Below are 13263 nucleotides of genomic sequence, written 5' to 3'. Positions count from 1 at the left end.
GTTTTTCCACGTGTCTCACCCAAGTTACTTCCAAAGATTTCCATTCAAGAGACAGGATTAATTCCAGGAAATGTATCGAGTTATAACAATGTTGTGTAGCCCTACAGGTAGCTGAATCCACCAATTTCAAACCCCAAAATAGCTCACAAAGCCCTGAGCCCACGGGATGATTATTTTCTGCCATGGGGAAGCACTAAGAGTCAGATGAGCTGTCTCAGGCTGTGCAAACCACATCTACTCACAGTTCTGGGAACTGCTGAAAGGAGCCCAGGCTGTCCAGGTTTGGAAACATCCTGCTTTGTCTTACCCCAAGTCTGGAGACATTTATAAACGTGCTGTGTGAAAACCAAATCCATAAATAATCTCAGTCATGACACAAAAGCATTTGCAGGTTCAATAAGCTCAACAATCTCTCTTTTTAAAAGAAGTATTATTTCTCAAACCTTCTGAACTGCAGAAATACCTAACCTATCCACAGGCTGTACTGGCTCCTTTTGTGCTTTCTTTTAACAGAATCACCCACAAGCCCAGTGTGAAATCAATTTGAGAGGATTAAAGATAAAGTTATGTCTAAAAATACCTCTAAAATATTTCATTTTAAAAGTCACAAAGCAAGGTTTTATGTCGGATAAGAGCAGCACAGATATTTAAGTAGGTTAGTGGGTCTAGTGAAGTGCTAAAAGTAACCTAAAGCAAAACCTGTCACCGTGTGTCTTGAACCATGCCTTTATTCCACTCTTGAACCCCTTTAAAATAGAACTGGAGGAAAAATGGTTTTCTCCTTTTCTTTTTAACATTAGAATTCAGGGGCAACATGTCTAATTAGGCAATGTGTCAAATGAAAGATGGGAGGGCTCTTGGCTCTTCAGTCAGATATAATCACCCTGCAAGGAGACACATCCAGCCCCTCTGTGCACATGTTCTCATTCACAGACTGCAAAATTCAGGGTTTTTGAGCAAATGTCATCTCTCATTTGTCCTGCAAAGAAGCACTGCACAGTTTGGTTGCTACAAATTGAACAAACATTTGGATTATGTTGCTAGAAAGACATTATGTTCCAATTTGGGTCTAATACACAGTGGGATGGTTATGAGGAAGTAAGCTCATCCTTTAGTTAAAATGGTTTTTGTTGGGTTTTTTAATGTAATGTTTATTCCTGGATTGCTTTTTTTTTCTGTTTGTAACTACAGCACACTGAATTCTGTCGACAGCTGCAAATCCACAGTGCAATACAGCAGATCAAATGTTGTGTTCTGCAGCAGGGTAGGATACCTGCATGTGCTCTAGGTTGTACTGAACAGAAAAGTTTTTAAAGACACTTTGGATGAAAGCTGCAGGAGTGGCTCATCTGATTTTTCTTAATTTCTAGGATCATTTGCTATTAAAATTGGGTTTATTAAAAATTATTAGATCCCCACTGTCAGTCTCCCTCTGTTTTTCCTTTGAGTTAGTTTACATCTTGCAGAGTTGTTACCACTTCCCCCCTGCTCACATTTTCCTTCCCTAATCCCTGTCTGGCCCCAGACTGCAGGTGTTGATACACACTTCAGTACAGATGGGGAAATAGCTACAGCTGAAGGAGCTACATAAACCAGTATTTGTACACAGACAAAAAAATCCCTGCTCCATTCAAGTTAAGTTTGCAGAGCAGTTCTTCAGAAGTGGAACGTGGCTGCCCTTATTTCCCCAGATTGCTCGTGTTCTCTCTCACAAGTTACACGAACTGCAGCTATGGGGTTTTTTTAGCCATTAGGGGAGAGGAAATGACATATGGAGAGAATTCAAGTCCCTCCTCATTCCTAGAGAGTCTATCCAGAAAGTCAGTGTGCTGAGCTCCATCCAAGTGTCGTTTCCTGCTCAGAATTGGGAAGGGGAGCTGGAGGTGGGAGGAGAGACGGAGACGTAACATGAAATTGCTGCTTCTGATTAACAGCACATTCTGCACTTGATTTCACAGCATTGCTTTGAACAGAACTGAGCCTCTGCAGCCCAAATATGTGTAGCAATCCACTGATGAAAGAGCTATTTTTACATCTGTTTCATATAGTGGGTAAAAATGAAGTGATTGGGATGGTGGAAATGTGCTTTGGAGATTACTGAAGATTTTCTGATAACTCTGTACCTCCAATCTTCCATATGCCCACAGAGCATTATTAATACTCCTGGTGGTACAGCTTTTTTACCACTGTGAAGCTGCACACAAAAGCAATCTGTTAAAGAGAAAAAGAAATTGGGTAGCTTTCCACTATTTTATATAAATAAATCTATAAATGTATGTGTGATGACATGATTTTTATATCTATATATATACACAAAAATAAATAAAACAGACCTTCAAAAGATGACCCCATGATTTTCATTTCACATTGCAATGCAAATTGAGAAAGATATGAAATGAAGGAGAACGATTCCTCTTTACACTGCCTCTTTTGTTGAGCTCATAGTTGTGTCCAAACTCCCCCACAGTGAAGTCAGTGCCATCGATTTTGCTTTCAGTGTGTCAGTCAATTGAAACTCTGTTCCTGACACATGATTTACACATCACTTCTGGAGCTGGCTCATTGTTCTATTCAAACGATCAGCACAATATTATAATGTGGTCAAGCAAGTTGTTCTTGGTGAGAATTAACACGATTTTTCTCCATCCTGCTTTATAGAGAAGGATGGAGAAAAGGATTTTTTTTTTTTCTCTCCCTTCCTGGTCCCTTTAAATCCCAACTTCACTCCCCTCCCACTACTGACACTCCCCAGGGCAGTGGGTGAACTGCAGCCTGGAAAGGGGCCACAGCTCTTCCACGAAATCTTCTGGCTTCTGCGGAAGAGCGTCCATTTCCTGGAGCCAGCCTGAGACAGACAGTGCTCTGCAGGCAGGAGCAGGACTCCAGAGACCCTTAATCCATAGGAAGTGCTTGGAAACTCACAGCAAATCAATTCTCCCTCAGCTGTCCACAGGCTGAGCCCTCTGCCCACCTCGTGTCAGTGCCATTCCCTGGAGCAGTCAGAAGGAACTGTTTTACAAACACAGTGCACAGCTTTGCACACTTGGAGCAGGAGAGCTCCTGTGGATGGTTTTTCCTGAAATGTCAAGTTCCAGGGGGTGTACTGCTCCCTCCCAGCCCAAGGAGGGGGTCCCCTGATTCCCTCTTCACCTTTTCTTCTAATGCTCCTCTGAAGGCCAAAGGGTTAATGTGTTTCCTGTTACATTTTAAGTGAAAGTCCTAACATTTTCCTCTATGGGTCAAATATAACCAAACACAATTAACCTTCATTAATTACTCCTGTTTTGACTAACAGTGCCTCTTCCTCAATTTACACACTTTCCAAAGTTTAGACCTGTACTTAAATCTACATCATACCTTATCACAACAGAGCTCCAGCGCTCCTGGGATAATGCCATATTCAGCAAACAGAGGTGCCAAGGGTTAACTGCAGGGACAGACATCAGGATTCCCAGGCTCCAGGTGAATTCTGCCAGCAACTTTCTGAATGCCTGTGGATAACTTTCTTGTGTCTCAGCTTGCTGTGCTGTAAAATAGATTTAGAAACAGAAGAGATCTATGAAGTATTGTTGGGTAGCGAATTCCTTTTCCTGCAGAACTACAGCTGCTTCTTGCTGCTGGTACACCACGCTGGTTCTGTGCAATTTAAATCATTCTGGATAGAGTTGCAGGAAGCAGCTTTGCTTAAGAGAGTATTTCAGTCTAATTCACAGGAAAAGAAAAAAAAAAATAGGTTTCTACAGATTTAAACATTTCTAACTTTCCCACAGTTTAAGCTGATTTTCCTGCAGAGGAAAGCGAACAGACGTGCTCCTGAATTGCAGGACTGCAAAGTGCCAGCTCTCCTTCCAGAGCCTGGCACCTTGGGGAGCAGCAAAGGGAACACTCAGCCAGGCAGCATCAGAGTTTCAGAGGCAGTTAGGTTTGCTGAGATCTCAGGCTGCAATCTTGCCACCACTCCACAGATAAAACAGCATGAGCAACAACTGCATTCCAAGCCAGTTGATGTCAGCAGGGGTCTGTTATTGTTGCTCTCAGCACAGAGGAGTTGGCAGACTGACACACGAGCCACCAGACATTGATTCCAGCCCTTGTCCTGAATGAGGCATTTGACAGATAACGAGGAGGAGCTCATAAATCTGACTGGGCCGTGCAACCAAAAAAAGAAAAAAAAAATTATCTATCTATCTATATATCACCTGCCATAAAACCAAGCCAAACAAATTCAAAACCTGGAGCAATAAAAAATCTCCTCTTCCTTTTTGCTCCTACCACTTTTTTGAAGCTAGAGAGACAGCCCCATGGGTGACTGTGATCCTAACCTCAGAAATACTTCGCATTTTCTTAGAATAAGGAGTGACTCACCCCAGTCACTTACTCATAATCATTGTTGATTGTTGCTGGTGGAAATACATGCTGCCAACAGAGCTCACTGGTGGATAGGCTGAACACATTTTTCTTGGATAAAAACACAGTCTCAGGCCCCAGAAAGTTAATTATTAAGCCACTGAGCTGTCAGGCATCTAAATATTTTGCAGCATTCTATTATTATCTCAATACATCGGACAAATCTGAAGTAATTAAAAAAAAAAAAAAAAAAAGAGACAAGACCATTGAACAAGTGTTCTGCATTTACTATCCAGACACAAAAGCCAAATTACTTGCATATGCTAAAGAGCTATTAAAGGAGTTGTGTTTTGAAGTAACAGTACTTTGATTTTAAAGGGGCATTTAAAAGGTTGTATTTTATATTCGGTATTTAATCTGGCTGAAGACTCAGGAGTTAGCACATAGATGTTGTGTGTAACCACACTGAGTGCCCCAAAGCCATAGCTCTGTGGGTTTGTTGTTGTGTTTTTTGGTTTTTTTTTTTTTTTTGGAAAATGGAGCATTTTGAAGATCTCACCTGAGTGTTGCCGGCGGGATTATCCCACCTCCGGCACCGCCCTCTGCCGGTCCCCGGGCCGCTTTACACGGTACAAACCCGGGCTCCTCGCAGCTCTGCCCCCAAAAATCGATATAAAACCCGGGCTCCTCACAGCTCTGCCCCCAAAAATCGATATAAAACCCGGGCTTCTTACAGCTCTGCCCCCAAAAATCGATATAAAACCCGGGCTTCTTACAGCTCTGCCCCCCAAAAACTGTACAAACCCGGGCTTCTTACAGCTCTGCCCCCAAAAATCGATATAAAACCCGGGCTCCTCGCAGCTCTGCACCCAAAAATCGATATAAAACCCGGGCTCCTCACAGCTCTGCCCCCCAAAAACTGTACAAAACCCGGGCTTCTTACAGCTCTGCCCCCCAAACCCCGACTGCAAACACGGGGAGGGAATGGCTCGGTCATTAAAGGTGACTTGGTATGATTGCTTTTATACAGGTTAATTCTTTTCCTTCTCTAGTCACACAGGAAATCATGATTTTTTAACTGATGCTCTTGGGTCAAGGGTGGAGGTTTGACAAGAGAGGAAAGGACACAGGAGGCTTCAGTGCAGGTGCATAAATGCCCCGTGCAGTTGCTTTTCCCCTGAGAAAAGGCTCCAGCATTGCAAGGTAGGTGTCCTTGTCCCTGTGCTCAGGTATGGCAATAGCAGGGGAGCTGTGGTGGCACTGGTGGCACTTTGGCACTGCCCACAGCTGCTTCCAGGGGCCCTGGGTTCCACCTGCAGCCTCAGCCCAGGGGCAGGCAGAGCTGGGAACAGAGCACAGACACAGTTCAGCCTCTTTAGACACTCACAGTGAGGCTTAGTACATGCTACAGCTTTTTTGGAGTTAAAGAAAAACAGTTAAAGTGGTACAGGCCAAAGTAGTAAGGTCATCATGAATCAGTTCAGGTCAGTGTGGTTTTTACAAGCCAGTCTCCTGTTGACAGGTAAATCTGCAGCCCCTGCTGATACATCAGTGACAGCAGTGTGCCACCAGGAGCACGTTCTGAGCTGGGTGCAGGAACTCCCACAGCTTCACCAGCCCAGCAGGACAATCATTACAGCAGTGACTCACCGAGATCGCCCTGCACAAAGCAGTATTGTTACTAACAGGAGGTATAGGACTGTAGATACAGACCAATTATCTGCTGCCCTTTGTAACTTTATCACAATCCAGCAATATCCAAGCTCCAGAGAGGGCCCATGGATGGATGCCATCACCAGGCTCCAATCAGGGAGGGAATCATTTGCCAGCAAGTGGGGAAGAGGGAACAGCAGACCTGCCCCACACTAATGAAAGCAAGAATGACATCATCTACATCAGCAATAACCCAGTTAAAGACATCTTTGTGAGCAGCACACAACAGTGAATTCTTCATGAAGCACACCTGATCTCTGTGGATTGCCAAAGAGTTACACCCAAATCCACTTTTCTACGCATCTGCGCTTCAAAATAAACTTGGAAGCACACAAAAGGTGACTAATACAGGAGGCAAAACCAGATTGTCCTAATAGGTTCACCTAGCAGAATGAAGGAGTTATGATTTTTGTTTTGCATGAGTTTTTTATTGCCCTCCACCCATAAAGGTGGAAGCAAAGCCAATGGGAGCTCATGGAGAATTGCCTATATATCAGAATTTGCCCCATCCAACTTTTATTAATAAAGGTGACATGATGTGGTCCATTTAAGTCATGTTTATGAAACACCCAGCCCTGAACTCTGACCTCTCCTGCACCATCTTTGGGGCTAGAGACACTCAGTGAGCTGAGACAACATGGTTATTCCAGCACATTTGACTTCTAGGAGGTTCAAGTTAAATAGCTGAATCCAGATTTTTCCAAAAAGCAGGAAAACAGAACTTCAGTTCTTCCTCTCCACTCAACACTCTTCCCCCTCCAAACCCCTGTGAGGGACAAAACAGGTTCCTGTAAGCAATGACTCTAGAAATAAAGGGACAGCTGTGTCCAAGACAAAGCCTTCATTTTTGCTCCCTAGCACAGGCAACTGCTTCAAAACATTTCCTGTGCTTCATCCTAAGGGTACCTGAACACGTACAGAGCTGGTTAACTGCTGTACTTACATCTTCTCCAAACTACTAATTACAGTTAAGTAGCACTACTAGTCTTCAAATATTTCTCCAAGAGGCTAAAGCTAGTTTAGCTCAGTTATGCACAGGGTAAAATGAATCAGATTCCTATAGGAAGGACCTGGAGAAAAGCAGCAGTCCCTTGGTCCTGTAATAGAAGGCTGCTGTATGCAGAAATCAGAGCTGTTTTAAATCCACTATCTTCAGCATGGAATCTGCCATGGTTTAGACTTGCATTCATGCCATTATCTACTTTTGATTAAGTTTACTTACCCCATCAGTCAGCTTTTAAGAGAGCAAGTGACACAGTTCAAAATTTGATGTACTGATAACGCTTTATTTAACTTCAAGTAAATTTTCCTTAAAAGCCTGTTCAGTGTATTTCTCACTGCAACAGGACACGTAGAAGGTAAGAGGTTAAAGGGAGACCTGCAGAGCAGTGGCTCAATGCTTTGTGAGAGGCCTGAATTGCTCATACGCATTCTTTCCCCAGACAAGGACAGAAACAAGAAATATTTACAAAGAATGAGGTTTACATTTAGAAATTCACAGATACATATAGAGTTTGAACTGTTCAAGTATGTTTCAGTTGGACAAAGTGCTACAGGACACAGAAAAACCAGTAAAGACAAGAGAACTATTAAGACAAAGAGGTGGCAGTCATTTGTGTGCTACAGCACTTGTAGGTCGTTGCAGTTCATGCAAGACCTAGAAGTTGAAAGAATTTGGGGTACTGTCCTGGATTTGGAAAGTGTAGCTGTCAGCAGTGGAGTCTGGTACAACGTTCTGGTCTTCCTCCTCCTAGAAAGAAAGAAGAATGTTGAAATAACAGCAGCATTTGAATATAGTCAGTGCTGGAATAGAAAATAAAAGCAGAAAAGACCCCCAAAGCTGCTTACTTCTGCTGAGAAATACTTCTCAATGATGGTGGATGAGGCTCTGTACACTTGTTCATTTTCATGTGACTGGAGAGCTTCAATTCTGTCTAGACCCCCACACTCTTCAATCATGAGGCAAAGCTTTTCAGTCTCATTAATCTTCTCAGCAGCCTGCAACAGAAAACTGTGGAATAATCTCTGGAAAGATTTATGGCAGCAGCTACTGGAGAGCCAATAGCAACAACATGGACAATAATTAAATATACTGCCTCCACATACCAAAAATATGTTGGAAACTGCATCGAGGATAACGAGCACAGTTTTGCTGTCTTTAGTTGAGAGAAGATTCAGCAGGGGTTCGAGAACACCAGCCTGAACAAGGTACACAATCTGGTCAATTGTTCCACCACTCGTGTAGTTCGTCACAGCCCACACAGCTTCCTTCTGAGATTTGAAATCCCCCTGCAAAGGTAAAAGCAGAGTGTTTGAACGCAGAGAAGTAATAGCAAAAGGCTCAACACAGTAAATAGAGGCTTTGTTTACCTTCCTCAGAATACCAATGAGATAAGGCACAAGGCCGTGGTCTACGACTCGCTGGATCTGATCCTGACGCCCAGCAGTGATGTTGGACATTGTCCAGGCTGCTTCTTTCTGGATGTTGTTTTTATGATGGGAAAGGAGGCTTGGAAAGACAGCCAGCGCTCCTGAGTCAATAACAATCTGTGTCTGCTCATCAGTACCAGTGACAATATTTCCTATGGCTCTTAGTGAAGGAGTCTGAAACAAAGATGAACAGAATACTCAGGAAAATTGTTCAAAAGCAGATTGGATTATAGCAAACACAGCTATACCCGATGGCCATCCACTGTAACCTCCCCAGTTAGCATTCCACAGGCAGACACTCATGTCTGCATTTAGGCAGACACTAAAAACTGCACACCTTCCAAGGCACTCTGCAAACAGCCACCCATGACAGAGCTTAGGGAAACTACCTGCTAAATGCTAATGCAGCTTTATTATGCTCTAATTATAGCGTGTACAGAGCACACTGGTGAACACTGTCCCTAGAATTTGGATCTGCAACAGCAATTTAAGGCAAGCTTTAGTGAATGTTGACTGTTGTGCTGGCCTGTGAGGTAAAGCCAATGATTATATAAAGCAGCTTGATAGTCATCAGCAGCAGCAGTCTGTCTTGTGTGGGACAGCACCCAGGCAGGAGAGAAACTAATGTCTCACTTCACAGAAATTACAACAGGCACCTGACTCATGGATGAAAAGAACCATTCAGTTCCATGGACACAAACTGCAGTTCCAGCCACGATTCAAATCAAGCAAGAGCAGTCTGAAATACCCAACCACTTACCATTATTGGCAGGTCACTGCACCCCAAGAGTCTCACAAGCTGTGGCACCAACCCAGTTTTCACAACAACTTCTATCCTGTCATTGGAACCGTCTGTGAGGTAGGAAATGGCCCAGCAGGTGTCTGCCAACACCTCGGGGTCATCGTGGTGCAGGAGGCGGACCAGGGTGGGGAGGATCTGCTGGATGGCTTCTATGGGAGGGGCAGGATTCTTATTGCGACACAGGTTTGAGAGGGTCCACGTAACGTTGCGTAAATATCCGGACTGAAAAGGTTGAAATAAATGGTTAGCAATAGTTTAGCCAGGCCCTACTCTCAGTAATTGAAACTTGAATCATTCTGAACACTCACAGCCAGGGAAGACAGGTCAGGAACAGCAAGGAGACTCAGCAGTGGCTCGATTGCACCATATTTAATAACCAGGTCTCTGTAGGCAGAACCATCCCCTGGGGAAAAAACCCAAAAAGCCAGGTGAAGACCAGAATAAAAGGGACATGTGTACACAGAACCACTGTGTTAGAGGATTAGTTCTTCTACTCATTAAGAAAGGCTGGATAAATGAAGAAGAAACAGGAGGACAAAAGGCCTAATGCCATGGTTAAGTCACATGTCAAGCATGTTCAAGCAAGCCACTGAGTTTCACCTTTTGTTTTGGAAGAAGAGGCAAATCCAAGTGTTCTCTATACAGCTTTTCCTAGGAGTTCATAACCATGTGTCTTTGGAGACAAATCTAAGCCCTACAGTAAAACAGAGCTTTCCCCACAGTATGGGACTTGAAATGCATCATAATCACCAGCTGCATGACTGAGTGCTACAGAATAACGCTGATGGCACCTCAGAGTTTGACTAGTCTATTGCAAGCGTAAGAAATACTTTATAATTGATTTTAAAACTGGAAGGACAAAATTTAAGAAAACCTCAATCCAACAAAGCTTTTAAACAAGATAATATTCTTTGTGGGAAGATTCACTGTTCTCTAAGGCACAGTCAATTGGAAAGCCTAATATGGCAGGTACAATATTTAACTATATTGTTTACTTTGACCAATTTTTAAAGACTGGATCCAACACTGGCAGATCAAGTAACCCTGAAAGAAGCATGAGAAACTTCAGTATATCAGTACTTTCCCATCAGCAAGCAGCTGTTTCAAAGCAATATTGGCCATCACATACACAAATATTTCACTCACTGCTTCCTGCCTTTCCCCTTTTAGTCAGCACACAGAGCAGAGCTCATTGCTGAGTCACAAAAACACTGAGATGTCTGAAAAAGGTTTGTGTTGTAGCACGACTAGAGATTCATCAAACCTGAGCTGAAATCTGCGAGCAGTGCCCACAACACAACCCCACAGGCGGTGGCAGGCATTGCACGAGGTCTGAAGACAAAGAGGCTGGTGCAGCTTGCTCTGCAATGCAGGGCATGCCGTGACTGGAGAGGCACTGGGGAAGAGCTCCCAAGCAGCTCAGCACAGAGCATGGCACAGGTCTGGATTGGAGCTGTGCAGCACCTGGACATACCTGCAATGTTCCCCAAGGCCCACACAGCCTGCTCACTGATGTGAGAGTGTGGGGAGGCCAGCAGGGAGATGAAGGCTGGGATTGCCCCTCCATCCACCACGGCCCTGGTTTGCTCTGACGTGCCAGAGGCGATGTTGGTGAGTGCCCAGGCAGACTCAAACTGGATGGGACTGCACTCCGCTCTGCCCAGGAACGAGACAAACTTGGGGATCAAACCAGCCCGGATTATGCTGTCTATTGGGGGTTGCTTCTCCCTTGAGAGGAGTTTCCTAAGGAGGAAGGCAAACAGGAAACAATTTTTACCTGCAGACATCTGAACAACAAATTAAAAGTCTTAAAAGCGCCACATAAAAAAAGTTTAGTGTTGTCTTAACATTCAGAGAAGGCCACACAACCCAGCATGTGAGAGAAATGCAGACAAGATGAACAGTGGCTTCCTAGGCCTCTGTTAACATTGGGTTTGTCATGTATTCACTCTGTGAGAGGTTCTGTTCAGACTCTTAAGTAAAGCAGACCTGCAGGAGCCATAACACATCTGAACTGCTAGAGGCTCCTCAGCAGAGTGGTTAATGACCCTGCTGAGGCTCTAATGAAGGGGCAGCACTGCAGCAATAGGCAAACTTATTAAAGGATATTTTAGATTTGTAAGGAGAAAAGGTTGGCAGACTCCAAACCCCAGTCATTTTACTGGTCACATTATTCTAAGGTGGATTGCCACACTCGTACGTATCACACCTAAGTGTTAGCACAGCTTAAAAGGTACCTTACTTTGCTGTAACAAAGGGTTTTACTATAATTACTCCTTCAAATCAAAGGTGACTACTGTTAAATTTGCTAACACTAGAACAAATTACTTCTTCCTACTAAAATATTCAGGCACTTTAAATATTCAAAAGTCACAGGGTTTCAATAAAATTATGCCTAAGTTACAGGTATCTCAACATTGCATATAAATGTGTTTGTTGAAATACTGCCTGATAAGAAGACATCAGCAGCCACTCAGGCTCATAAGTCAGGTCTCTCACCTTGCACAGCTGAGTTGGGTTCCTCTGCACTGCTTACCTGGCAGCTTGAGTAGCCTGTAGCTGAAGCTCCATATTATTACTATTAACGCCTTTGACTATTTCTTCAACTGACCAGTGTGCCAAAACCTGTACAAGAAAACATGACACGAGTCCTTGACTGGGAGAATCACGTGTATTCCTGACCACAGAGAGCTCTTACATAATACCATTAATAGGCCCCAATTTACAGCCGCTTCCCTTAGTGCCACCACCACGTAATATTTCAAAACCCCTTTAACCACAGCTTCATCTACAGTTATCTGAACTGCTGCAAGCTTTTTTTACCAAGTTTTTACCAACTCACCTGGTTGCCTCTGTTTTCCTGAAGGGGAGAAGTAGCATCATCTGGTAAAGTGCTCACATTTCTTCTTTTAAGCATCTGGTCATCTTTCTTAGCTTTTCTCAGCTCCACATTGACTTCAATGCGCCGCCTTCTCATTTCCTGGAGGAGAAACACTTAGAGTAAGTTCTTGGCTTTCAAAACTTAGATTTAAAGATACAATGGTTGGCTAAAGTACTAATTGCACCCGGAGTACTCACTGTGCTGTCCTTTCCTTTGTTCTTGAATCTGTTCAATCGAGCTGACGGTGTATTAGCATTCTCATTAGTAGACATCTTGCTTGTTATATTTTTGAGCGAGACAGACAGAAACAAGCCTGAAAGCAGAGCAAAGAAACAGCAAGTTAGCTCCACAAGAGTTACATCCTAAAAACTGGACCCACACTCAACAATGAGAAGCACTTGTTTGTATTAATACTATAACAACTGCCTTGATCAGCAGCTGTCTCTTTAAACACCCAGATGTTACAACAAGCTCTAGCATCAACACAAAGGCAGAAGACGCAGTCACACGATATCAACACACATTAAACCAAATGCTATTAGTTATAACTTCCAGGAGCAAAATAGATTATCCTTTCCCCAGTTAACACACATATGCTGGTAAATACTATTTTCACTGTCGCATACCTGTGCTGCACAGGACCTCACCCAGAACCACCTCAACCTTTTTGGACAAGAACAACAAGCTCTCGCACTGGGGAAGACCCCGGGGGGCGTTTGCCGTGAGGGTACGGCCAGCAGCACATAACAACGGCTACAGAGCAACGAAGAAAACCCCTGCAACTCGGCCACCCCCAGCGTGACCCATTGCATAAGAAGTGGCTTCGCTCCGGCCACAGCCCCGCCAGAGCGACGAACCGCGCTGGGATACGCCAGCCCTATCAGCCCCAGTGCATACAGCGGAGACCCGGGACGCTCCAGAGAGAGGCCCTGGGAGGGACGGCAGGCAGAGCACGGCCCTTTCCAAAAGAGCAGCGCAAGGCGCGCAAGGCCTACATCCCCGACTCCCCGGCCCCGCACCTCCACCAAGGACACCGCCAGTCACTCCGCTGCTGCCGCACACTGCCACTGCCCACGGCCGCCCCACGCGG

General features: G+C 44.3%; 1 protein-coding gene across 1 annotated transcript; it reads right to left on the bottom strand.

The window, feature by feature from the left end:
* Nucleotides 1-7325: 7325 nt before the first annotated feature.
* On the bottom strand, nucleotides 7326-13263 carry KPNA2 (karyopherin subunit alpha 2). Its single transcript, XM_066332379.1, has 11 exons — nucleotides 13193-13263; nucleotides 12371-12486; nucleotides 12135-12272; nucleotides 11829-11917; nucleotides 10767-11035; nucleotides 9601-9695; nucleotides 9251-9514; nucleotides 8431-8664; nucleotides 8167-8349; nucleotides 7909-8058; nucleotides 7326-7810 (listed from the first exon to the last, which is right to left on the bottom strand). Exons 2-11 carry the CDS (start codon nucleotides 12443-12445, stop codon nucleotides 7718-7720), a joined length of 1590 nt encoding a protein of 529 aa, XP_066188476.1. The 5' UTR covers nucleotides 12446-12486; nucleotides 13193-13263; the 3' UTR covers nucleotides 7326-7717.

Source organism: Sylvia atricapilla, chromosome 18 (genome assembly GCF_009819655.1).
Source record: "Sylvia atricapilla isolate bSylAtr1 chromosome 18, bSylAtr1.pri, whole genome shotgun sequence".
NCBI lineage: Eukaryota > Metazoa > Chordata > Aves > Passeriformes > Sylviidae > Sylvia > Sylvia atricapilla.
The sequence above is the reverse complement of the archived record's forward strand: the minus strand, read 5'-3'. Positions and strand labels throughout refer to the sequence as shown.

Bases quoted from the DNA above. Each gene is read 5' to 3' on its own strand.
- KPNA2 (XM_066332379.1), bottom strand. From the start codon at position 12,445: ATGTCTACTAATGAGAATGCTAATACACCGTCAGCTCGATTGAACAGA. The intron at 8,059-8,166 runs GTATGTGGAGGC...TTTCTGTTGCAG, and splicing joins CAGTTTCCAACATATTTTTG to GCTGCTGAGAAGATTAATGA. The intron at 7,811-7,908 runs GTAAGCAGCTTT...CTTTCTTTCTAG, and splicing joins AGAAGTATTTCTCAGCAGAA to GAGGAGGAAGACCAGAACGT.